This window comes from Lissotriton vulgaris, chromosome 5 (genome assembly GCF_964263255.1).
Source record: "Lissotriton vulgaris chromosome 5, aLisVul1.2, whole genome shotgun sequence".
NCBI lineage: Eukaryota > Metazoa > Chordata > Amphibia > Caudata > Salamandridae > Lissotriton > Lissotriton vulgaris.
This window is the reverse complement of record NC_141693.1, coordinates 423,573,292-423,599,071: the sequence shown is the minus strand read 5'-3', so window position 1 is coordinate 423,599,071 and position 25,780 is coordinate 423,573,292. Positions and strand designations below refer to the sequence as shown.

Genomic DNA, 25,780 nt, shown 5'->3' with positions numbered 1-25,780 from the left:
TGCTGTTGACAGGAGTCAGTAAAAGAAATTGATACTGTACTGGCTCATTGTCTTGTGGTGAAATTTAATCTAAATTAATTTCTTTAATGTTAAAAACTATATCCTCTCTAGATCTCAACAAAGCATTTAACGTGTATTAGAGAATGTATTTATTTTTAAGGATTTGGATATAAACATAGTCAGTAAAGCAGACAAGTAAAATTGATAAATAGTACTGTCTACAGCCAGCAGCCATTTTTAAGGAACACCACTGGTGTACCTCTTTGACCATAAAAACCCTATTTAATAAAATAGACTATCTAGATAATGTTGGAGATTAGGTATATTAAGAGAATGAGGAGAGCAGTAAGCAGTTACATCACAATACCCAAAATGAAAAATATAGAATAGATCATTTATTTATCTTCCATAGTCGATCACGTATTGTCATGTTTAGAGAGATTGTATCTAAGATATTTTAGGAAACAAAATATATCGATACTCAATGGCTGGATTAGCCCACAAAATGCAAGAATAATATAACATGTATGGAAAACAGTTATTAATAAGTGGAAGAATACTAATTTGGTTCGATATTATGAAAAGTAAGAACCTTCAGAATAATCAGAAACTATTTTTAGAACGCGAGGAATAGAGGACAAAGAAGTAAATCCAAAGAGTAAGACATCATCTCCATATACTGATAATATAGTATCACTATTATTAACTTGTGCACTTTGGAAATCTTTATTAAAACCAAAAAAACAAGCAGGTTTACGAGCAAAAAAAAGGAGACAACTCGTGCCATTCCATTATAAAGACTAATATGGGGAAGACATCAAACCATTAATAAAAATGAAAGTAGTTGAAGTAACCTGTTGACATTTTTCCATAACTAGAAGTTTTGAAAAAATAATTTTATGCATGATACCAAATACAAAAATCCAAAGACACATGGTAAGAAGCTTTCTCAGCATCTAAAATGCCACAAAGATCTTTAAAAGAAGAAATGTTAGTTTAAACATGGCATAGCAATTTGGTATTATCAGATGAATAATGGCCTTTTCGAAATAGAGGTTGCTCAGCATGTATTATTGACAGAATCCCATCAGCCTTATGACTAGCCAAAATTATAGAATACATTGTGCATTCTAGATTTATTAGTGAAATCAACCTTTAATTTGTATGTAGATATGACTGATTTTTTCTCTTTTGGTTTGCCCTGTTTTATTTTAAACATTTTAAATGTTCTCCTTGCTCAATGCAATAAATACACTAGTCACCAAATCATTGTCTCCTGTAGCATCTCTCACATCAACCAATATATATGTACTTCCATGTGAACTTTAGAATGTCAAAACAAGGTACATGTGTATACATGGATATGATGAATGTAAACAATGTTTAACACAGGGTCACAACCATGTCATACCAACACATACATACAGTATCTAGTCTCATAGCATCTTTATTCTGTTGTTAGAATCATAGGCTGGTCTGATGTCAGAAACATAGCAAATAAAACATGACTCAATATCCTGTGTCAGTGATCACAGATTCGGTTGCAGACCTCAACAACATAAAATGAATGAGGGGACACATCAGATAATAATCTGTACAACAGGCAACATAGAAATAGATCTACCTCATCAGCCGGAGCCATTTTGCCTACCTCAGCAGCATATACCTGTTAACGTCACAACCCTGAAATGTCCAAATGAAGATGCCATGGTGAGGCATCTAAAACAGACCAAAACAAAGAGTTGAACGTTGAACCATACATATCTAAAATTTTACATAATCAACTTCTAGAGAAAACACAGTCAAAGATAAAATTTGAAGCAAAACAAAGCTACAATAGCATAACAAACACCTTTCAACAGATTCTGCCAGAGCCTCATATTGCTAGCATTGTGCATAAACATCCTCCTCACATCATCACAGCAAGAGATGCTATAATAGTCAAAGCCATTATATCTCACACCATACTAACACACTAATGAGAAGAGGTTTTTGATGAGATCTTAACGCAAGTCAGCTCCTTCCTCTTCACCACTATCATCATCATTTGGCATTTCAGGTTCCTCATACGGTGGCTCTTCATGATCTCCAACCGCTGTGATATAAGTTCCCATGAGGCACAGGGTCAAGGCTGATTTGCAGTTGGCCATGTCTGAACTGGGGTGGTGTAGAGTGCAAAAAAACGATGGATTTAGGCCCAGATCTCTGTACTGGGGTGAATGTATGACATTGTTCTGCATTCTGTCCATCAACTGTTGTTTTGCATTTTGTCACCCCGAGTGGGAGGGGTATGCTCAGACGTGAGTCCCATGCTCTCCACACCACTGGAGTCAAGCTATCCTGGCTGAAGGCGACTGATAGCCAGAAACCGGTCCCAGGATGCTTGCTTCCGGTCCAGGGAAGACATGGCTTGGCAGTTCGGGCTGGACTGTTCCCATGAGGCACAGGGTCAGACTGATTTGCATATGGCCATGTCTGAACTGGGGTGGTTGAGTGAGCTAAAGAATGGTGATGGGTTAAACCCAGATCAGTTGACTGGGGGTGAGTGTTTGATTTGCTCAAACGCTCCGTCCATCATCCCCTTTTGTATCGCTTCAAAATTTTTGAAAGCGCTCTTCATACTACACAACTGAACATTGGCTGTTAAGATAACAGCAGAACTAGCCACAGTAAATTCAAGGGAACCTGTGGCCAGAAAATGCTAAACTTACATCTGTTTCACAATTGGTGTGATTTGAGGAAGGAGATCAGCCTCCAACTGATGAGATAAGTCCTGTATTGTTTGCCTATTCAAACAAAATGTCTGGATCACATTTCTTTCTTCCATGGTCTGAAGGTCTGGAAATGGATGGTACACTGGAGACTGTCATCTTCTCTCTCGCCCAGGGTACCTATGTGAGGAGTGAACATGATTTTTGCACATGAACATGATTTTATACATTGGCCCCAGTGTCCAGCGTAACAAATATGAAGAGTAAGCCAGAACTCATGTGACATAACATAACTATTTGATAAAGCATTACATATAATTCACATTATTATTGTCTACTATTCGATATCCACCAATAATCCCGAATGTGGACTTCACATGTGACTGTAACAGAAGTGTGCACATCACCAATTCCAATTACCTACTGCGGTTTAGAGTGCACCGCCCACATTTTGCCTTTATGCACAGTAATGTACCACACAGATGGTTTTTGTACTAGACATTACAATGGATGGGAGTTTTTCAAATTTATACATGTTAGCCTTCATTGGTTGTGTTGGTGACACACTTAACAGTCACCAATACTCTAGTTCCAACCTCTAAAATGGCAGAAGCCTGTCCTCGCATATGGGATTTTTGGAACAACCATCGGTGACGGAAGTCAACCACGCAGTGGGCAGTTGCATCCATTACGGACACAGCCATAGGCTAAAGTTGGTGATTGTGATGTTCACGGCCCAATGGCTATGAGCGTCTACGCTGATGACCACATATTTGGTGTACAAGTATGCTGTGGTTTGAAAAAACTCACTTGCCTCCTGATCCTCCTGCTATCAAGTCCTCCTCCAATGTAGCTGCTGTTTGCCACCTCTGGGAGCAATCATGCCAGGCCAAGCAGGTAAGAGTGCACGTCCCTTCTCTCCATAAGAGGAGCTGGAGACCCTGGTTGAAGAGGTCCTTCCCCTGTATGGCCAGCTCTATGGATCACCAGAGGAGCAATTGACTATTTCAAATAAATGTTTTACTCTGTTCAACTTTATCCTTTACATTCCCATTGGCTACATTGTTTCTCTGAGTCCCAGAGTAAAGCCATGCTATTTTTGGTGAAATTGAGAGTCCCTTACATAGGAAAATCACGTAATGAATAATGGGGTCTGTACTTTGTGGAGTGAACATCAGCATTGTAATGTGTGATAAGCCCTTCTGTTGCAGGTGCATATCTATGCATGTCTAAATTTCATTGTGCCAATGATAAGTTACCAATTCAGATCATGGTATATGTGCAAAGAAATGTATAGGCTTTACACCATGAGCTGTGTCTGTATACAGTAAGAAATAGTTGAGGATGATGTTAGCCATGAGTACAGTCCCACAAATCACATGAGGCTTTGCAAAACTGTTGTCTGTGAGCTAGCTATACCTCACAGACCCCTTCAGAGGGCCATACAACCTTGATGACACATGTTTGATTGCCAGAAGATTCACTCATATGTGTTGCATTGTTGGAAATGTGATGTTCATGTAGGATCAGTTTACAGAGACCAAGGCCTGCAGACAGCAAGGCCTGACAATGACTTACAGCCAGTCTGGGCCGTGGCCCAGGCTGTGGCAATTACTGTGGCAAGAGAAATTATGAATCTCCTTGTAGACCTGCAGATCCACGGATGTTCCAAAATTACGTTTTTTAAAGCAATGGTAGCCCTGATTGCTTTTACATTGGCTTTATTTGAAAAGGTGACTGAGGTAACCCCCTGGACCTGGTACTTCTTTCCATTGACCCACATTGTCAATGTGTGTCTTTTACTTAAGAGAGTCCCCTTACTCCCATATGTCTGTTGTCACTTTTCCATAAGTCATGCTTTTACTGTACAGTCCTATTGCACATCTGACACACTACCAGTGTAGATGGTTGGTTAATTCTGACAGTTTGTTTTGTTACATTCAATCCAATGATACAAGAGTGCCATCCAGGGGTAAGGCAACCAGCTAGCAGAGATGGTGGCCTACCTGGAAAGCATTCACAGTGCAATGTCTGGCTTACAGAGGTCTTTTCAGGCTCTGGCTTCCTCCCTCACTGCAGACCTCCACCCATCTCACATCCTACGCCTTCCCCATCCAAATTTCCTATTCCCATGCGTGTCCCATGCACATGCACACACTTCATCAGATCCAAGCACCACATACAAACAAAAAGCACAGGCATGCAACTACGCACCATACATGCACACCCCTCACCAGCACCCCCATACCCCCAGACACCACACCAACAGCTACAGACCACTCCATAACCACACCCATACCCCCAGACACCGCACCAACCCACAGACCCCTCCACAAGCACACCCACACCCCCAGACAATACCAACACCCACAGACCCCGCCACAACCACACCCATACCCCCAGACACCACACCCCTCACATTCCACGACACCCAGCACATATACATTAAAACGTTTCATCGTTTTGAAGACATTGGTCCTTTCATTGCTTTTCTAAATATTTAATGTTATTATATAGTTAGTGATGTGTGACTACAGTTGTGTTGGTTTAATTTCTGATAGCTGATCCACTTGAAATGGTTAGTATGATCTGACCTTGGTGCCAGTGCTGGAGTTACACAGGACAATGGGAAATGGAGAATGGTTGTCTATCTGGGATGAAATCCAATTGAGGCTGACATTGCATTTGGTGTTAGATAATATGGTAAGTATTTCAGCTTGGCCTGGCTGCTGTCAACATCATTTAGGCTGCAGTTCTCCTTATGATGTAGGTTAGATATGTGGTTGATGTGTTCAAGTTAGATATTTGTTTATACACACATGAAGGTTGTTAAATTGTACCTTTGTTGAAATTTGCATGGACATGTTCCATTTTCCTGTGTGCATCTTACACCGACTTTACCTATGTGTGACAAATGTTGTTAGTGCTGTGTTTGCTTTCATGACTTGCACTTACACGTTACCTATACATGCATGTTCACCTGGTTATGCTATTGGTTGTCCCTAATCTAATTTAATCCACGGGTCCTATGTACATTGAGGTTTTCAGGCATGTGCCAAATGGACTGGACCCCAGCCTCCCAGCCGTTCAGGGTTCCCCCTGGTAGAGGCATGGCTATTCTGCAGAGAGTGTTTACATTGTACCCTTTGAATGCTTCTGATTACTTGCATTTCCATTTACTGACATTACCTTTTAATGTGGGTGATGGGTGAGAGTCCAATACAGAGTTGTAGCAGAGAAGGTGTGTTTCCATACATATGTATATTTGATATTACAACATGACCTAAGGTGTTGGCAATTTTAGGATATCAGAGAGATTATTAGGTGTGATATTAATGAGGTAGTGCTGTTGTGTGACACAATTTATTGCACACATCACTATTACTGATTGTGAGATGTAATTACATGTCCATTTGTGTACAGTGTGACTGTGCAGTATCAGTGACTTGGCCAAGGAGGGCATCATACAGATGTATTTGAAACAATCCCAAGCAGCATCCCACAAAATAAGTTTGACCAAGGGACCTCAACCCCCTTTCCAGGTCAATGGTGGGCATCAATTTGCTGAAGAGTCTATGGAAACATGTAGGAGTATGACTTACTGTCAGTTGTGTCCACAACGGTGTCGTTTTTTAACATGTTCAAGCAGGCACAGCAGCAGCAGGACGTGTACCAAGGTGGACAGGATGTGTAGGGGTGAGTGCAGGTGAGTTGTGGCCCTATATCCCTCCCTTTTTGCCAGCTCAGATGTGGTGGTTTTGCCGCCACGTTCACGCTGGCTGTAAAGCAACTCGTAATTGGGTCAGCAGGTACACTGGCGGTCCACCCTCTGACAGACTCATTGGCCTGGTCTGACGCTGCCGTGGTCAGAATTTACTGGCGATGGCGGCAGGATCGCAGTGGTTTTTCGTCTATGTAACCACATGTCTCGTAATACGGCAGTCAGACCGTCAGCGCTGCTGCAGTCGATCCGACGCTGATGCCATGGCAGTCCCAAGACAACCAAACTCAGAATCAGGCCCCTAGTGAGGTTTTTCAATAAGATTTCCATACCCCCAGAATCATAAAGGCCATGTTTGTAGTTTAAAGGCTGCAGTCTCGGTTTACTGCCACAGAGGTCTCCAAATAATATAAACTATTTGGCAGTCTCGATGTATAAACATTCTCAATCCAAAGGCTTTTAAGTAAGGAAACTCATGTGCAGCTTTACAAAGCAATTAATTTGAGCTGTGAACATGTGAGTTTGTTATTTGAATTGAAAAGGAATAGTTGAGGGATAGAAGAGGGAAGGGTCTAGAAAGGTTTTGTTTTTTGGAGTTCATATCAGTAGGAGGAGGCTTGGGATGAGCAAAGGGGAGGTGAAAGGGGAAGAGTAAGAGGGAAGGGTTTAGACAGGCTTGTTCAGGAGATCTGAATAGTAAAAGAAGTATGAGAGTATGCAAGGAGGGGTAGAGGAGGGAAGAGTCTAGAGAGGGGTATTTTGGGGATCATTGTAGTGGAATAGGGTTTGGGATGAGTGAGAGATTAGATGTAGAGGATATATTGAGAGGTATATGGTGAGAAATGGGATAGTGCATTAGAAAGAATAGTAGAATTCGGTTTGGGATGAGTCAGAGAGTTGAGGTAGAGGATATATTGAGAGAGGTATAGGGTGAGAAATAGGATAGTGTATTTGAAAGAATAGTATAATTCGGTTTGGGATGAGTCAGAGAGTTGAGGTAGAGGATATATTGAGAGAGGTATAGGGTGAGAAATAAGGTAGTGCATTGGAGAGAGTAGTAGAATTAGGTTTGAGATGAGTCAGAGCGGAGGTAAAGGATATATTGTGAGAGGTATAGGGTAGAGCATTGAGGTGTTGAATTAGAAGTAAAGTAATAAATATAAAGATACATAAGTACATGAAAGGTATATATGTATAAGGAAGGTAAGTTATTTTAAATATTTTTTTTTCAATAGTGAAGCAATTGTCGATAAATAGTTATGATAAATGATTTACCTATTTATGCAGTCATCTATATATGCGTTAAACATAGAAGAATATAACTATAAGTAACATGTACATTTGTTAAGCAGAACTAATGAATATGTATATATTTAAAAACATTTACACCTTTATACAAAGCAATACACATGTGTACGTACAAATCTATAGTCCACATAAATGTTTATATACAGAGGGATACGCTGTATATTTATATTTAAGTATGGTGGTTATGTGGGGAAGAGCCAACTCTTGAGTAGTCTTCTGAAGATAAAGTAGTTATCTGTGGATCTTTTGTTTGGGGGTAGAGTTCCATAGTTTGACTGCTTGAACAGAGAAGGATGTGCCACCCATGTTTTTTTTCTTGAATAGTGGGATTTTGAGTATTAAACTATATATATATATATATATATATATATATATATATATATATATATATATATATATATATATATATATATATATATATTATAAAATAATATTTTAGTGTTTTTTTATGATATTAGTGTGAAATAATATTTTTTTCGATATTTTTTACTTAGCATTATAGGTATAGAGAAACAATATTTTTGTAATCAATATTTTGGACACAATATTTTTGTATTTCGATATTGTTGTAATCGATACTATGTCCGTGATCCTAAAACAATGTTACAGAAATACACACCTTTCAATTTAATGTAAACAAACACCTTCATCTTTGTTAATTAATAAGTGCTGGATATGAATATCGCAGCTGTCAGGAGACTACCCGACAAGGAGGCGTCGGTCCGCCCACCTAATTAGGATGTAACTGCCTGGCAGGCGGACACAAAGTGCTCCTTATCACGTTGGCTTGTGCTGCGGGCAAGGAAAAGGGACGCAGCACAAGTCGCCGTGATAAGGAGCACCTCCTGCACATCCATAGTCTGTGTGCCATGGAGGTGAGTGGGGGCACTACATGTGCCCACAGGGCCACTTTGCAGTGGCCCATGACTGCTTGGGGCCCCCAATATCCCTTTCTGACAACCTGTACATGGCGGTGTTCTCACCATGAACAGCCAATCGGAAAGGGATATCCAAATGCAGACAGCGGTGCCTGGCTCGGCACCGCCACCATTATGTTCTGCGACTCTGACTGCCGCCCCGTCAGGATCTGAGATTTTGGCGGAGTTGGCAGTCTGGACTCCGATCTCTGTGGGTCAACCGTCGCGCTTTGTATTGCGACGGTCGGCACGAAGGGCTATCGGCTGTCAGACGGCCACCAACAGGCTGTCGTTGGCGATCTGACCGCCATCGTAATGAGGCCCTAAATGTTAATCAGGAAGGAATTCAACTTAAGTGCTTAATATCCACCATTTGTGAGTTAAACATATAAAAAACTATCTGCTGCCATTTCAGTGTGAAAATTGTCAGATGGTATTTTAGCAGTTCTTTTCAAACCATAGACACTACTGAAGGTGATATTGACATTCACAAAGTAATTAATCAAACATCCTTGGTTTGTAGCCTTCTTCATTATTTATTGGCACTGTTCATAAAAATGTTCTTGCTCTCTAAATATTTTAAACTAGGCTTGAATGAAAAGAATATTGTTGATCTTTCAAATAACACTTATTAATCTCTGTTGCTGAACCACTATCATTGAATGAAGAATGAGTGCTTGTCCTGCTCCATCTGCAACCTTTAAGTTTTTCAAAGGGAGCTGAAGCCTCTAATTTTGAGGTAATTGTGTTCACGATTACTGTTCATGGCACCCAGCAATTAGCAGCCGGTTGTGCAGCAATTAGCAGCTGGTTGTATCTCAGCAGAAATTCTGGTTGTGGTATAATTTACAGTGTAAACACGACTTATTCTGTCATGAATCTTCTGACAATTGCTTTATATTATGAACATACTACAGTGGTTATCAACTGCTGTTAAGAGAGGAAAGGTCGGCGAAAGCCTGGTGCAACCTCCATGTACTTTTTCTCCATGGATTCCCTCACTACCACCTTCCAACAGTGCCCCTTATCTCTCCAAAGCCCCTCTCTCACATACATTTCATTTGTTTTCTAGCACTACTCAAACCAGTGTTCGGTGTCAGCGCACTTTACATCACACTCACATTATACAGAGACAATGAATCATAGCTGTGTGAATCAGTGTATAGGAAATGTAGCACAAGTCAATATGGACTAAAAAGTGTAGGAGTCACATGTCATCCATACTGGTAGGCAGTATAAATTAAGAGTGCTTGGTCTGGATGAGCACAAACTCAGGATTTAAAACTGAACACAGTGGTTGGCTTTTCTAATAATAATTTATTTCTATTAAAATAAAACCTTTTTTTAGCAACAATAGGGATGAAGAAAGTCAGGGGAAAACCATAACATTCGAATCTACACCTTGCAGTTTGCACTCAGCTCTTCGATGACAGCTCATAGCTCACTGTGCTATATTAGCATTGTAACTTATGAACTGAACGTAACAGGACGATCTCTGTGCCCAAAGCAGTAACACACTAAGCTAGCTACATAAAATACAATTCTGTGTACTGCATGGTACAATATAGTTGTAGCAGGCATTTTAACCCTCTGTGCTACTTTATGATGAGTCAAAACTGTCACTAGACAAAACTTCCATCTCTCTCAAGCAGGTATGTTGAACACCAGAGTTATTGTGACATTTTTATTATTGCCTGAAAATGTTTGGATACACAAGAAACTCTGCAGCAGGTTCTTTTAACCCCAAAAGGTATTTCAAAATACAATGTCCTCTGAGCTTGGAGCCCGGTGCAGTGGCACTGGTCACACCGCCCTAAAGTCGCCCTGCCTCAAGGTATCATCAGCTGAGTTCATTGATGGCTAAACCTTATCAATGTATTAGGAGACCTCTGTGGCAGTAAACTGCTGCTGACTTCCATTTTCCAGATTCCAGCTGGTGGTCAGCTGTTCTGTGATCCTCATTTGAGTATCTGCTGATGTTATAAAATCAAGGGGGGCATTTGTATGTTGCCAGAGTACCCACAAGGCTCGATCTTCACTTACTCTATTGTGCGATTGTGTTTTTTTTCAGTTTTATTATTGCACGTACCTGGCCCAAGAGGATTGCAGCAATTTACAGGAGAACCAGAGTAGTTATACATTTCTGAGACACAGGTAGAATATGTGGTTTGCCCTGAAGCACAGGATGTTGATTAAAGGCTGCAATTCGAATCTGATTCTCCATGTTCCAAAGTCAGCAGCTCTACCCATTATGCCTCATCTCTTTCCTGTAATTCATGTTTCACCGATGCTTGTTTTAAGACAACCTGGCAGAGGTTAACCTGATTCCTATCAGCTATTATGCTGTGTCCTCTGACATAGTAGGTTCAAAGTGTCTTCCTAAGGAGGCAGCATCCTTATGTAGCAGAGTGATTAAAGGCCTTCCTAAACAAGACCTTTATTAACAAGTGTTAGACTTGTCAACCCTTTGGGTGGTCCCTCCTATTTATTTATTTATTTTTGTCCCCTTTTTGCCCCTCAATTCCCTTCATTTTTGAAGTCCACTGGAATTTTTAAGGTGTTGACCTGGGGGTTAGGTACTCCTTGACCCCATGGTTCCTCATAGGCCTAGAAATCACTCCTTTTCTGAGGGCAAGCTTAGTCACACAAAATGGTGGCCAGTAACTGCCATAACTGTTACTTTAGGAAAGGGGCCCATAGGATAGCATAGGGATGCTCTAGAACCTTCTAGCTGGTTCTAGTAGCCTGAGGCCTGCCTATATAAAGGCCATTGGGTGGGCGGACATTTTGTAATGACCAGAGAGTTTGAGGAGTGAGGCAGTGGTTTGGGGAGGTAGGCGCGCTAGAAGTGGTTAGATCGTTCCATAAGTCGACAGCCTCTTCTTTGAGGACGTCTCCCCCTAGCCTTTGACCGAGCCCTGTCACTAGTCTATTGACATTATTGGCCAAAACTTCTAAAGAGATCCCTGAGGGAAGCGACATCGAACCCCCCCCCCCTCTCGAGGGGAGCAGTCGATTGTTGACAGGAGAGCAGCTGAGGTGACAGAGACTGTTCCGCTAAAACCCTCCTCCTCTCTTTAGGCGGCCGCCAGTGCCAGGCCCACCACGATTCCCCTTACCGGCACTTGGAAGCGCAACTGGGAAGTCCTTCTCAGCTCTGGGAGTTCCTGGTGGGGAGAGTAGCGTCTGCTGAGGTGGCGCGATACTGCGCAGGCCTGGTGTAGTATTCCCTCACCCAGAAGGGGGGCGGAGTGTTGACTAAGAAGCGTCGGCCGGTGCGCAGGACCGGAGGTGAACTCCTGCTCGCCTGAGGAGAAGGGGGCGGCAACTGACTGAGCCACTGCTCTCCCGCGCCTGCCCAGTGACGCTGTTGTTGGAGGGTCGGAAAAGACGACTTGAGAAGAAGTTCGACGGAAGAGGAGCCGCGACGCCGCTAACCCAGTGCGGCCTCCCCTCGGTGCCGGCTTGGATATCACTCGGCCTGGCCCACGAGGGAGGCGCTGCTGGGAGAGAGAGTCTGGTGGCGAGGGCCGGCTAGCTGCAACTGCGCAGTGACGGCTGGGGAACACCAAAACTCTGTTGGCCTCAAGTAAGGTGGAAACTGGGGGGTGTTGTGGGACCGGGAATTAATATAACAAGGTCCCGGAAGGGAGATCTTTCTTTCCCCCATTTGATTTCTGGAAGCACAGATCTGACAAGACAGGGGAGTCTGAGACCAGGAAGTCGCCAGAACTCGTGCTAAAGGGAACAAGTAAAGTAATGGAGGGTGACTAAGCAGAAGGAGCTAACTGAACCCTTTTAATGCTGATAGAGACTGAGATTGTTGCTTAACCTTTTTCTTTCAGTGGTGGAAGGGGAAGAAAACTCTAGCATTGCTTTTGTCAATCATCTGAGTTAATTTAATTAAGCTGATTGTAGTATGTAATCTTCCATCTGAACCCATGTGACTACTCAACTGTTCCTTGGAAAGTGTCAAACTCTGCTTTCTAATGTACCAGGCCAGTTTATGATGCCCGGGGTGATTCCAGCGAGTTAAGTAACAGTGTATTGTTGAATTGATTGGGGAAGAATGAATTAATGTAGAGGAACAAATGGAGAAATATTTGATTTAAATAATAACAAAGCTGTCGGTCAAGATCAATAAGAGTAAACAGAATTATTTTTATAAAACAGCTCATATTTTCCTAAAAAGAATTGGTGTAGTGTCATTTTTGAATGGATGGATGCTGAGTTACTGTAAGGGTGTGACGCAAGCTTAGCACTTTTGCCCTTAGGTTTGACCGTCCTACTCTGTGCCAGGCTACCCTATATGATTTGGAACCCCCAGGTCCAACATAATTGGTGTCCAGCGGTGGGATGAGAACTGTGCTTGCGTCCACTCTATAGTAACGTAGTGTACTCCATAGACCTACACCTGGAGTTTTCTCCTAGCGGACTCCCTAATTATATTTTTGTTTTTCCAAATTTACTCCTGGTGGTGGGTGGAGGTAGCTTCTAATTACCCTCTAAACTAATTCTTTCCAAGTGGCTGTCCCGAACTCTCATTGGCAAAATGGAATTTGCTCTGGAAGAATTAGAGACCTATACGGTGGCTCAACTCCGAGAATTTTGTCAAAACATGGGAGTGTACTTCAAGCGCGGTGCTAAAAAGGGGGAACTCCAAACCAGCTTGAGGGTGTGGGTGGCAGCTCACCCAGATGGGAAGGAGGAGGAGGAGGCAGACAGGGACACTGTCTTTGGGGTAGATGTGTTGTACCACTCTGAGAGGGAGAACTTACTGACAGGTCCCAGAACACTCTCAAGAGAGTGCAGCAGTGTCTCCGTGAGAAGCTTGACTGAAGCCAAACTAGCGGATAGGAGGGAGGAGAGACAGTTAAAATGGGAGTCGGCAAAATTGGAAAAGGCAAGAGAGGAGAGTAGGCTAGCTCATGAGTTGAGCCTCAGAGAATTAGACTTTAAGGCCCTGCAAGTAGGGACTTCCAATTCTCCAAATGGTGGCAGCGAACCTACGGATTTGACCAGGGAACCCAGACCTTATCTACCTAAGGACGTAGTCGCCAGCTATAGCGCAGGGTATGACATCGCCAAGTGGCTGGCCGCCTCTGAGGTCTCCTTAAGAGCCCATGGGATACTGGAGAAACACTGGGGGGGTGGCTTGTATAAATACATGCCTCCTGCAGGAAGGGATACACTATTGGCCCTGGAGCAGGGAAAGCAGACCCACTCCCCACCATGAAAGTGGCGCTAATAAGAAAGTTTGGACTGACTCCAGAAAAATACCGACAGAAGTTTAGGGGTAGTCACAAACTAGGCACACAGAATTGGGTGGATTTCTTGGACTACGCAAAGAAGTCATTAGAGGGTTGGGTGCAAGGCAGCGAGGAGGGGGACTATGAGGGGTTGTATGACCTTATTCTCAAGGAGCACCTACTCGAGAAATGTTTTCCCGAGCTGCGTCAACACCTGGTGGACAGGAAGCTGACCAACCCCCGGATGCTTGCTGAGGAGGCGGACATCTGGGCAAGTACCCGGGTGTCCTCAAAGGGGACTGGAGGGGATTCCCAAAGGACCGGACAGGGCGCCCCCCAGAAGTAAGAGGGGGGAGATAAAAAGAGGGAGTTCTCAAAAGGCCCCCAAAACAGTTTCCAGGGAAAGGGAACAGGATTCACCCCTAAGTCTACCCCGCCCAGTAACGCTCATCCTGGCCAAAGTCAGCAGCCAAGGGTTGTCCACTGCTTTGAGTGTGGTGGTGTTGGACATTATAAGGGAGATGTCAAGTGCCCAAAGAGACCACCCCTCCCACTGGAGGAAAAACCCTGGGAGTAGCTAGTGTAGTGCTCGGGGAGGAGTTGCCCTTGGATAAGGGGGGGGAGTGGGTGGGTGTCACCTTAGTGTCCCTGGGAGATCGGGAGATGGTTCCTAAGATCCAGGTTCCCTCAAGTACTACAAAGTATGGGCAATGGGTCACCATCAATGGCCAAAGAGGGGAGGCTCTGAGAGACACAGGAGCCAGTATGACTATGGTAAGGAGTCAACTGGTGTCTCCAGAGCAGGTGATTCCACATGTACTCCACCCCACCGCGATGGCTGACGGCAGATTGGGCCACTACCCTGTGGCCGAGGTTCCCTTTGAGTGGGAAGGGGTTGCAGGTTCACTTCGAGTTGCCGTAAGCCCTGCCGTGCCAGTTGATTGTCTGCTGGGGAATGACATGGAGCACAATGCTTGGAAGGAGGTGGAATACCGGACTCATTCTGAGATGCTGGGTACACCTGACTGGGCGTGTGCTAGCACAAGGTCCGCGACTACCCGGAGGGGGAGTTCGCTTGGGCTGGAGCCTGGAACAAGGGCCCAGCCAGCTGCCAAAAAGGGAAAGAACCGAGGACAGGAGAAGCCTGCCTCGACTTCCACGCCCCATGAGACAGATAGGCCACCTGCGGTGGTGGACCAGGAGTCTGTGGAGGGGGAAGTAGTCTCCCTGGAGGACTTACCTATCCCTGCTGAGTGGCATGTGGAAGGAGGGCCTACCAGGGAGGAGTTTTGTAAGGGCCAGAAGGAGTGCCCTACACTTGAGGGACTGAGGCGACAGGCAGAAGCCCAGGCAGCAGGCAACGTTACTGGGAGTTACCATATTCACTGGGAGGAAGGACTCCTCTACAGTGAACCTAAGGCACCGTGCACGGTTCATCACGGGCCTTGGTTGTCCCTCAACGTTAATAGAACAAAAGAAAGCAACCCTGCCTTATGATATAATGTTCCTAACAATAGGATCCAAACAATATATATGGGGTGATTAGTCTAGGAGCTAGCATTGCACATAACAAAAACCTGGTCAATCCAAGTATACTCAAGAGAAGATATTTAGAATATATATATATTTTTATTTTTTTATACTCTTTGAATTGAGGTAGCAAAAACGTACAAAAATAGATTGCATTTTAAATCCACATAATATTTTTTAGAACATCAAAAGACATACATTGGTGAGGGGAGAGATAAAAAAGAAGGAAAATTCATGCTACATTAAGACCTACCCAGTAGCAAACCACACTTCAATCATACTCTCATACTCACTAATTTCAGATTTAATCTACCTAATATTCTATCATTCAACTTTCATTCTTCCATTCATTCCTATAGTCCTGGCGTGTGCAACACAGAGATGGTAAATTTGTTGCATAAATCAGGATGTTATTCCAGGCAGATGACATTAATACGGGTCCTGATGGATATAGGACAATATGCTGTATTCCTGGAAACACAAGCCGACGCGCGTTTCGATGACAAGCCAGTGGGGCCACACCTTCGTCAGGGCTGAGAGTTGTTAACTGGGAGGGGAACAAGTGTAAAATCTGGAAATAAAAACAATGTCTTAGATTTTTGTTCTATATACACAATACAAGTATAAAGTATTCAAACATACGTTTTCCACTGTTTAATGCATTTTAACATTTTAAATCAGCATTAGTTATTAGGGTGATAACTGTATGGTTGACTTTTTGTGGCTGTGCAATGCCCGACTGCCTAGTGACACTCCCTAGGACAGACTCCCGGTTAGGTGAGATCTGTAAAAGGCACAATGATAACCTTAACTAAATGAACCATTGAGTACATATCATAACAACTCTCATATACAAAATTATTTTTAATACATACACACATTCATTCTGGCGCGCATATGACCACATTTTTACAATTGGACCCACGATCCCTCAAGAAAAGTTATTACAATCACTATTAAAGGTCAAAGGCTTTTTTGTTAGAAAACCAGACCTCTAGGTGAAACATGTCATTCATTATCACTTGTAAAGAAGCAAGGGGGTTACTGGCGTAATTCCTTGGGGGTTTTTTATTTTGGATTTTAACACAGCAAGGGGCAAGCGCGATATTTTTAAGTCAGAACATAATGTTATTCCCACTCGAAAGGCTTTTTATTTAATTTTTAAAAACTTTTTCAACACAAAAGAGGGGGATTATTGAATAAAACGTTACCTATATTAGAATTCTTGTCATAAAGACACAGATACTCGTGACTAGAGGTCCTACGCAAGGAGGATAACGCTCTCTACTTCCATTCACACGTGATACGGATGGTAGTGGTCCTATAATTGAGATAAGGTTAGAGCCTCATAAGTGTGATGTTAGTTAGAGCACAGTTTAGTATAAGGAAGTCACAAGACGACACGGGGATTAATTATATTTTAAATAAGCATTTGTTTTAACGAGACTGTGATAGAGTTTCCATATTTGTTTTAGGACACAGTTTGATATAGGCTTCATTTTGAAATTAATTAAGCTCGCACATCGTCTGAAGTTCTAAGGTCCTGAGTTAAACTAAAAAATGAAATGGTGTTTCACGAGTTACCTGAAGGGTTCTTGTGAAAGCTCTCCGGCGGTAGTGTAAGATTGATTAAACTCCAAGGAACGAGAATAGGTAGTTTCGAAGACACTTCCTAGCAGAAAAGGGGGAGCACTCATTATGGCCATGATCATACTGTCAGACATCTAAGAAAATAATTGACGGAGCTCCGTTACCTGAATGAATTAGCTATCATGAGGCGCTATACAATGAAACTGATTCCGTGGACGATGAGCCAGTAGTCGTGGGTGTGGCGTAAAGCCGCCGTATTTCCTGCTATTTTGAAGAGCAGGTAGCTATCAATCGGAGTTCCTAATAGGAGATAGGGGGCCAATAGTAAGTATCTAGTTTAACAAATATCTCCTAAGTAGTATGATATCTGTCAAATACACGTACCGTAAAAAGATGGGGCGTAACGCCGCCGTATTTTCTGCTATGAGGGAGAGCGGGTAGCTGTGGATCGAGGTTCCTAATAGGTTGATAGAAGATAGGAGGCCAATTATAAGTATATAATTTAACAAATTCCGTATAGATGGCAAGGTATCGATCAAATACACATACCTTAAAGAATTGGTAAATCGTCCTTGGATGGGGTTCCGTCGACTCAGCGGGTCGACCTACCGCAACGGGAGACAGGACTCTCGCCCGTTCAATATCTGTTCGCATTTAAATACGCAGTTCTTCGCGCCACAGACGAGATGCATCAGCTGTGTTTGAGTTGTAAACATCGATGACAGACTCAATTCTTCTATTAGGCAACCGGCAGCCATCTTAGGTATGTTAGAGCTGTAAAAGTGGATGACGGACCTAATTCCTCTTTTAGTCAGGCAGCGGCCATCTTGGGGGAGTGAGTTCTAATTTTATTTTAACTAATAGGGGTCCCTCAACGTTACCAAGCCTTTCTTTTAGAACTGGCTCATGAAATACCCTTGGCAGGACACTTAGGACAGGACAAGACCTTTGCCCGGCTTGTCCCCCACTTTTATTGGCCTCAGATGAGGGTGGCATCCGACACATACTGTCGGACATGTGTATCTTGCCAAGCCAGTGGGAAAACAGGGGTGAAGCTGAAAGCTCCCCTGGAACCACTGCCTGTCGTTAGCACCCCCTTTGAAAGGGTGGGCATCGACATTGTAGGGCCATTGGATCCACCAACTACAGCTGGTCACAGGTTTATCCTGGTTCTGGTGGATCACGCCACACGGTACCCAGAGGCAATTCCTCTGAGGACCATTACTGCACCTGTAGTGGCTAGGGCCCTGATGGGGATCTTTACCCGAGTGGGTTTCCCCAAGGAGGTTGTGTACGACAGGGGGACCAACTTCCATGTCAGCCTACATGCGGGCTATGTGGAAGGAGTGTGGAGTTACCTACCGGTTTACCACTCCTTATCACCCACAGACCAATGGTCTGGTGGAAAGGTTCAACAAGACCTTGAAAGGCATGATAAGAAGTCTGCCTGAGAGCCTGCGGAGGAAATGGGACGTCCTCCTCCCCTGTTTGTTGTTTTCCTACAGGGAAGTGCCACAGAAGGGAGTGGCTTCAGCCCCTTTGAGCTTCGGTATGGGCACCCTGTGCGTGGACCTCTCAGCCTGGTGAAGGACGGGTGGGAAAAGTCTCCCAGGAAGCTTCCCCAGGATGTGGTGAGCTACATGCTGGCTTTCCGGAGCCAAATGGCTAAGTTGTGGAAGCAAGCCTCAGACAACTTGGAAGCCAGCCAAGCAGTGATGAAAGAGTGGTATGACCACAACGCTCACCCTGTGGAGTTGGAGCCTGGCCAGAAAGTGTGGGTGATGGAACCTGGAGAGCTGAGTGCCCTTCAGGGTTGCTGGACAGGCCCCTTTGAGGTGATGGAGAAGAAGGGTAAGGCCACCTACCTGGTGGATCTTAGGACCCCTCGACAGCCCCTACGGGTGCTGCATGCCAATCGCCTCAAGCCCCACCATGAGAGGCACGAGGTCATCTTGATGATGGTGACTGATGGAGCAGAGGAAGCGGAAAGCGAGCCTCTCCCTGATCTCTTTTCGACTCAGGAAAAGGATGGGTGGGTGGAGGGAGTGATTCTCTCCCCATCCCTAACTCCTGAGCAGCGAGGGGACTGCTGCCAGGTCTTGGAGCAGTAATCCTCGTTGTTCTCCCTTGTCCCGGGAAAGACCCACCTGTGCACCCATGATGTGGACACAGGAGACAGCCCACCAGTGAAGTCTAAAACCTACCGGATGTCAGACAAGGTGAAGGCCAGCATCCACAGTGAAGTTACAAAGATGCTGGAGCTAGGAGTAATTGAACCTTCTAGTAGCCCCTGGTCCAGTCCGGTGGTTCTGGTACCAAAAGCTGCCCCACCGGGCACCACTCCAGAACTAAGGTTTTGTGTGGATTACCGGGGACTGAATTCAGTGACCAAAACTGATGCGCATCCGATCCCTAGGGCGGATGAATTGATTGACCGGCTGGGAGCTTCCCAATACCTGAGTACCTTTATGTTTTATATTTATGTTTCTTGCGTTTTTTATAGCGCGCAAATACCCGGAGGTGTCTCGGCGCTCAGATTACAGAATACTGCTGTGGCAACAAATTTACCGTGAGAAAAGCCAGGTCTTTAATTTCTTCCTGAAGCTGAGGAGTGTGGGAGCAGTTTTGATGTGAAGGGGGAGAGTGTTCCAGATGTTAGCAGTGGAAATCGTGAAACATCTGTCACCCCAGTTGGCTCTTTTAGTTCGCGGAACTTTGAGCAGATGGGTATAAGAGGAACAAAGCGTTCTTGCATTTTCAAGTGGGCAGAGGGTGTCTTTGAGGAACTGTGGGCCTAGGTTATTGATAGCTTTATAGGCGATGCACAGTGCCTTAAAATTTGTGCGGCTCTTAACAGGGAGCCAGTGCAGTTGTTGAATGTAAGGGGAGATTGAAGCAAACTTCGGGATGCCCAGTAGGATTCTGGCTGAGGCGTTCTGAACTAACTGCAGCCTGTTGAGGACTTTTTCCTGGGCGTTCAGAAAAAGGGCATTGCAGTAGTCAGTTTTTGAAAAAAACAACATGCTAATTAAAGTTTTGCCAGCTGAAGTGGGAAGAAAGGGTAACAGCTTTTTGATCCTTTTCAGGATGAAAAAGGATGAGGAGACCACAGAATTGACATGGTGATGGAAAGTCATTTTGTTGTCAAAAGTGACTCCTAGATTGCGGACCTTAGTGACAGGTACTGGTGGAGCTCCCATCTTCGTTGCCCACCATATAGGGGACCAAGTAGGTTCCAGGTTCCCGAATGTCATCACCTCTGTTTTATCAGAGTTAAGTTTGAGGCTGTTTGATGACATCCAGGAACTGATTGCCAGCATACCTTCTTGAAAGTTGGCAGCGACTGCTGCGCCATCGTTGTGCACCGATAGCACAAGTTGTGTGTCGTCGGCGTAGGTCGTAAGGGCAATACCGTAGGTTTTTATCACCCTCGCCAAGTCCGCAACATAGATATTAAACAGAGTTGGACTTAGCGAGGATCCCTGCGGCACTCCGCAAGGAAGGGTGAAGGTAAGCGAGGAAAAATGACCCATTCTTACTGTCTGTGGACGATTCATTAAGAAGGAGGCAAGAAGCTCTTTGGCCTTATCGTGAATGCCTAATGCAGAGACACGGTCGATCAAGATGCCATGATCGACCGTGTCAAAGGCTGCGGAGAGATCCAGCAATATTAATACTGCCGCTCCACCTTTATACAATGTCATCCTAATTTCATCTGCCGCTTTTAGTAAGGCAGTTTCGGTTCCATGACCCTGTCTAAACCCAAATTGGGTTTCATCCAGTAAGTTGTTATTTTCTACAAATTTGGAGAGCTGTATATTCATGGTTTTCTCGAAAATCTTTGCAGGGAAAGGAAGACATGCAATGGGTTGATAGCTGGCAGGGAGGAGGGGATCGAGCGTAGGTTTTTTTAGTAGTGGCTTAATAATAGCCTCTTTCCACACTGGGGGGTAGACGCCCGTGCTGAACATAGCATTGCGGATGTTGGTTAATGCGGGGGAGATGGCTTCTGGGATGAGATTGAGAGTGGCAGGGGGGCACGGGTCTAGGGGTGAACCCGATTTTGTACAGGAAATTAAGCGTCTGATTTGTTCCTCAGTGGTTGCTTCAAATTTCGAAAAAATAGGAGTATTAATAGGGTGACGTTGATTGGTGGTGGTGGTGGGAACAGAATGGGTGAATGCTGAGAAGATAGAAGTAACCTTATCTTCAAAGAACCCGGCAACAGAGTTACAGAGGGCTTGTGAAACAGCAGGGCGCGGAGTGGGGGGATTAGACCTTACTTCAGGGTACTGGCAGATTTCCCTTACAGATGGAGCAAAGGAAAGGTCAGCCTTCGCCACACCTGAGGGCCACTACCAGTTCTGTGTAATGCCCTTTGGGCTCAAGAACGCCCCTGCCACTTTTCAGCGGCTGGTGAACCAGGTCCTCTCTGGAATGGAGGCTTTCTCCGCTGCTTATCTGGATGACATTGCTGTCTTCAGCAGCAGTTGGGAGGATCATTTGTGTCACTTACAAGCTGTTCTCCAGGCCCTGAAACAAGCTGGCTTGACAATCAAGGCCAGTAAATGTCAGATCGGGCAGTGGTCGGTTGTGTACCTAGGGCACTTGGTGGGCAGGGGAGCGGTGCAGCCCCTCCAGGCAAAGATTGAGGCAATCATGGCCTGGGAGCCCCCCAAGACCAAAACTGAGGTCCGAGCTTTCCTGGGCCTCACAGGTTACTACCGTCGCTTTGTGAAGGGGTATGGCACTATTGTGGCACCCCTCACTGAGCTCACATCTAAGAAACAACCTCGAAGGCTAGTCTGAACGGAGGCTTGTCAGCAAGCCTTTGGGAAGTTGAAACGAGCAATGTGTGCAGCACCGGTCCTTAGGGCCCCAGATTTCTCCAAGAAATTCATTGTCCAGACAGACGCATCAGAGCATGGCATTGGGGCAGTGTTATCGCAACAAAATGAAGAGGGTCTGGATCAGCCTGTAATCTTCCTGTCTAGGAGACTGCTTCCCCGGGAACAGAAGTGGAGGGCAATAGAGCGGGAAGCCTTTGCGGTGGTATGGGCTCTGAAGAAGTTGCGGCCATACCTTTTTGGCTCGCACTTCCTGGTTCAGACTGACCACCGATCCCTTTGTTGGCTGATGCAAATGAAGGGAGAGAATCCCAAGCTGTTGAGATGGTCCATCTCCCTACAGGGAATGGACTTCCGCGTGGAATATCGCCCTGGAGTAGACCACGCCAATGCAGACAGTCTCTCAAGGTATTTCCGCCTTAGTGATGAGGACTCCCAAGGGGTTGGGTAGCTCTCCCCACTTTCAGCTGGGGGGGACGCGTGTTAGACCTGTCCGCCCTTTGAGTGGTCCCTCCTATTTATTTTTTTATTTTTGTCCCCTTTTTGCCCCTCAATTCCCTTCATTTTTGATGTCCACTGGAATTTTTAAGGTGTTGACCTGGGGGTTAGGTACTCCTTGACCCCATGGTTCCTCATAGGCCTAGAAATCCCTCCTTTTCTGAGGGCAAGCTTAGTCACACAAAATGGTGGCCAGTAACTGCCATAACTGTTACTTCAGGAAAGGGGCCCATAGGATAGCATAGGGATGCTCTAGAACCTTCTAGCTGGTTCTAGTAGCCTGAGGCCTGCCTATATAAAGGCCAGTGGGTGGGCGGACATTTTGTAATGACCAGAGAGTTTTAGGAGTGAGGCAGTGGTTTGGGGAGGTAGGCGCGCTAGAAGTGGTTAGATCGTTCCATAAGTCGACAGCCTCTTCTTTGAGGACGTCTCCCCCTAGCCTTTGACCGAGCCCTGTCACTAGTCTGTTGACATTATTGGCCAAAACTTCTGAAGAGATCCCTGAGGGAAGCGACATCAACCCCCCCCCCCTCGAGAGGAGCAGTCGATTGTTGACGGGAGAGCAGCTGAGGTGACAGAGACTGTTCCGCTAAAACCCTCCTCCTCTCTTTAGGCGGCCGCCTGCCGCCAGTGCCAAGCCCACCACGATTCTCCTTACCGGCACTTGGAAGCGCAACTGGGAAGTCCTTCTCAGCTCTGGGAGTTCCTGGTGGGGAGAGTAGCGTCTGCTGAGGTGGCGCGATACTGCGCAGGCCTGGTGTAGTATTCCCTCACCCCGAAGGGGGGCGGAGTGTTGACTAAGAAGCGTCGGCCGGTGCGCAGGACCGGAGGTGAACTCCTGGTCGCCTGAGGAGAAGGGGGCGGCAACTGACTGAGCCACTGCTCTCCCGCGCCTGCCCAGTGACGCTGTTGTTGGTGAGTCGGAAAAGACGACTCGAGAAGAAGTTCGACGGAAGAGGAGCCACAACACCGCTAACCCAGTGCAGCCTCCCCTCGGTGCCGGCTTGGATATCACTCGGCCTGGCCCACGAGGGAGGCGCTGCTGGGAGAGAGAGTCTGGTGGCGAGGGCCGGCTAGCTGCAACTGTGCAGTGACGGCTGGGGAAAATCAAAACTCTGTTGGCCTCAAGTAAGGTGGAAACTGGGGGCTGTTGTGGGACCGGGAATTGACATAACAAGGTCCCGGAAGGGAGATCTTTCTTTCCCCCATTTGATTGCTGGAAGCACAGATCTGGCAAGACAGGGGAGTCTGAGACCAGGAAGTCGCCAGAACTCGTGCTAAAGGGAACAAGTAAAGTAATGGACGGTGACTAAGCAGAAGGAGCTAACTGAACCATTTTAATGCTGATAGAGACTGAGATTGTTGCTTAACCTTTTTCTTTCAGTGGTGGAAGGGGAAGAAAACTCTTGCATTGCTTTTGTCAATCATCTGAGTTAATTTAATTAAGCTGATTGTAGTATGTAATCTTCCATCTGAACCCATGTGACTACTCAGCTGTTCCTTGGAAAGTGTCAAACTCTGCTTTCTAATGTACCAGGCCAGTTTATGATGCCCGGGGTGATTCCAGCGAGTCAAGTAACAGCGTATTGTTGAATTGATTGGGGAAGAATTAATTAATGTAGAGGAACAAATGGAGAAATATTTGATTTAAATAATAACAAAGCTGTCGGTCAAGATAAATAAGAGTAAACAGAATTATTTTTATAAAACAGCTCATATTTTCCTAAAAAGAATTGGTGTAGTGTCATTTTTGAATGGATGGATGCTGAGTTACTGTAAGGGTGTGACGCAAGCTTAGCACTTTTGCCCTTAGGTTTGACCGTCCTACTCTGTGCCAGGCTACCCTATGTGATTTGGAACCCCCAGATCCAACAACAAGCATCTCACAGAATCCCGGATATGCATGGGGAAAACATGGCGGCCGCAGAGGTAGCGGGTCGCGGATGTCTGCAGCAGTGGCGGTGCCGGGATGAGGTAGCTGTCAGCGGCGGTGCACATACGCGGTTCCAGGAGGGAGTTTACTTACCCGAGGAGCGGGCTTCGCCTGCAGACGCTTCACGACGAGCTACCGGGCGATACTGGAGGCCGTTTGTCGGCCGATTGCTGGCGCTTCTCAACGTATGGCGGAGACCTCGGCCCAGCCGGGTTCTGAGAGTGAGGAGGAGGCGGAGTCGCGTACTTCGGTGGATTCACCGGCTGGGAGCTGGGGGAGAGCAGCTCAGGGTATCGGCAGAGGACGCCGAATACTAGCTAAGATTGGAACACCGACTTGTGGAGGTCGAGGGAGAGGAGAAGAAGATCTGAGTAACTCACCCCCCGCCCCCCCGGTGGTGAGAAGCGCTGAAGGTTCACTAGTGCCTATACAGGCAGTGGAGGCAGATCCAAAGCAAGTAAGGAGAGGGGCAGGTGCAAAGGGGCAGTTGTTGGGGCACCCCAGGTATTTATTAAGGAGCAATAAACCTGATCATTTTAATATCTCTGACAATAAAGAATTTGCTCTGAAACAGAAGTTAATCCCATCAAATCTGGATAGGGCTCTTTAAGAAAGGAAAAAAAAAGAGGCAAAAAGGGGCAGTATACAAGCTTTCAACAACCCCTTCGCTAAATACATATTTTAAACCAGTTCCTAAGGTACTGGTTTTGAAGCCACACCCCATATCTCAAGATCAAGACTCTGCCTGTGAGTTAGTGCAGTCTCCGCCTGAGTTTATAGAAGAAGAGCAAGATTGGTCGACTCTTCTAACTCCAAACCCCTTCCAGGTACTCGCAATTGAGATGGAAGCAGATAGGGGGGAAAAATACTGTGATGTCTGCAGAAGCGATCAATGAGGAGGGGTCCCAACAGTTGAGTGTATCACAAACCCCTGAAAGACTACAGAATACAATAGGAGAAGAAGTTTCGAAAGTCGCAGAAGAAATGTTGGGGATAGTAAAAGATATGGGAGATGTTACACCCTCAATGACAACAGACAGTCTAAATAATGAAAAAGCGTTGATACCCTTGGAAGGACCCGAAATAGGGCAGTTTTTGGTTTAGCAAGATAATTTAGACACACCAGATTCGTCAGTATTGGCACTGCTAAGGAAATTGGAAAAAGATATTCATTTAGGATTTGAAGCCTCCAAAAGAAATCAGGAACGTATAAGTGCTACCTGTACGTTACTAGAGGATAAAATTGATAAATTAAGTACTCGTACGGAAGTTATTGAAACAGAGATGAAAGTCATGCAGGGAAGAATATTGGATAACCGCAAAGAAATTGAGATTATAAAATTCAGAGACAGAGAATCTGATGAGAGAATTGAGAGGTTGGAGAATATGCAAAGGCGTAATAATTTGAAAATTCTAAAAGTGCCGGAAGGGAAGGAGGGGTCAGATATAAAAAGTTTTGTAGTGCAATTGTTGAAG

General features: G+C 45.1%; 1 protein-coding gene across 2 annotated transcripts in view; it reads right to left on the bottom strand.

Moving 5' to 3' along the window:
- Positions 1-271: 271 nt before the first annotated feature.
- Positions 272-25,780, bottom strand: part of DUSP13A (dual specificity phosphatase 13A) — a 106,375-nt gene continuing 80,866 nt past the window's right edge. The window contains exons 3-4 of one of the 2 annotated variants that reach the window (XR_015295885.1): positions 2,712-2,891; positions 272-2,354 (exon numbers count right to left, since the gene is read on the bottom strand). Coding sequence is in view for 1 of the 2 variants with exons in the window: in XM_086921813.1 (XP_086777939.1) it covers positions 2,809-2,891 (83 nt within the window). In the remaining variant the exon portion in view is untranslated. Of the gene's footprint in view, positions 2,355-2,690; positions 2,892-25,780 lie in introns of those variants that run through there. The other variant, XM_086921813.1, reaches the window with a different exon arrangement.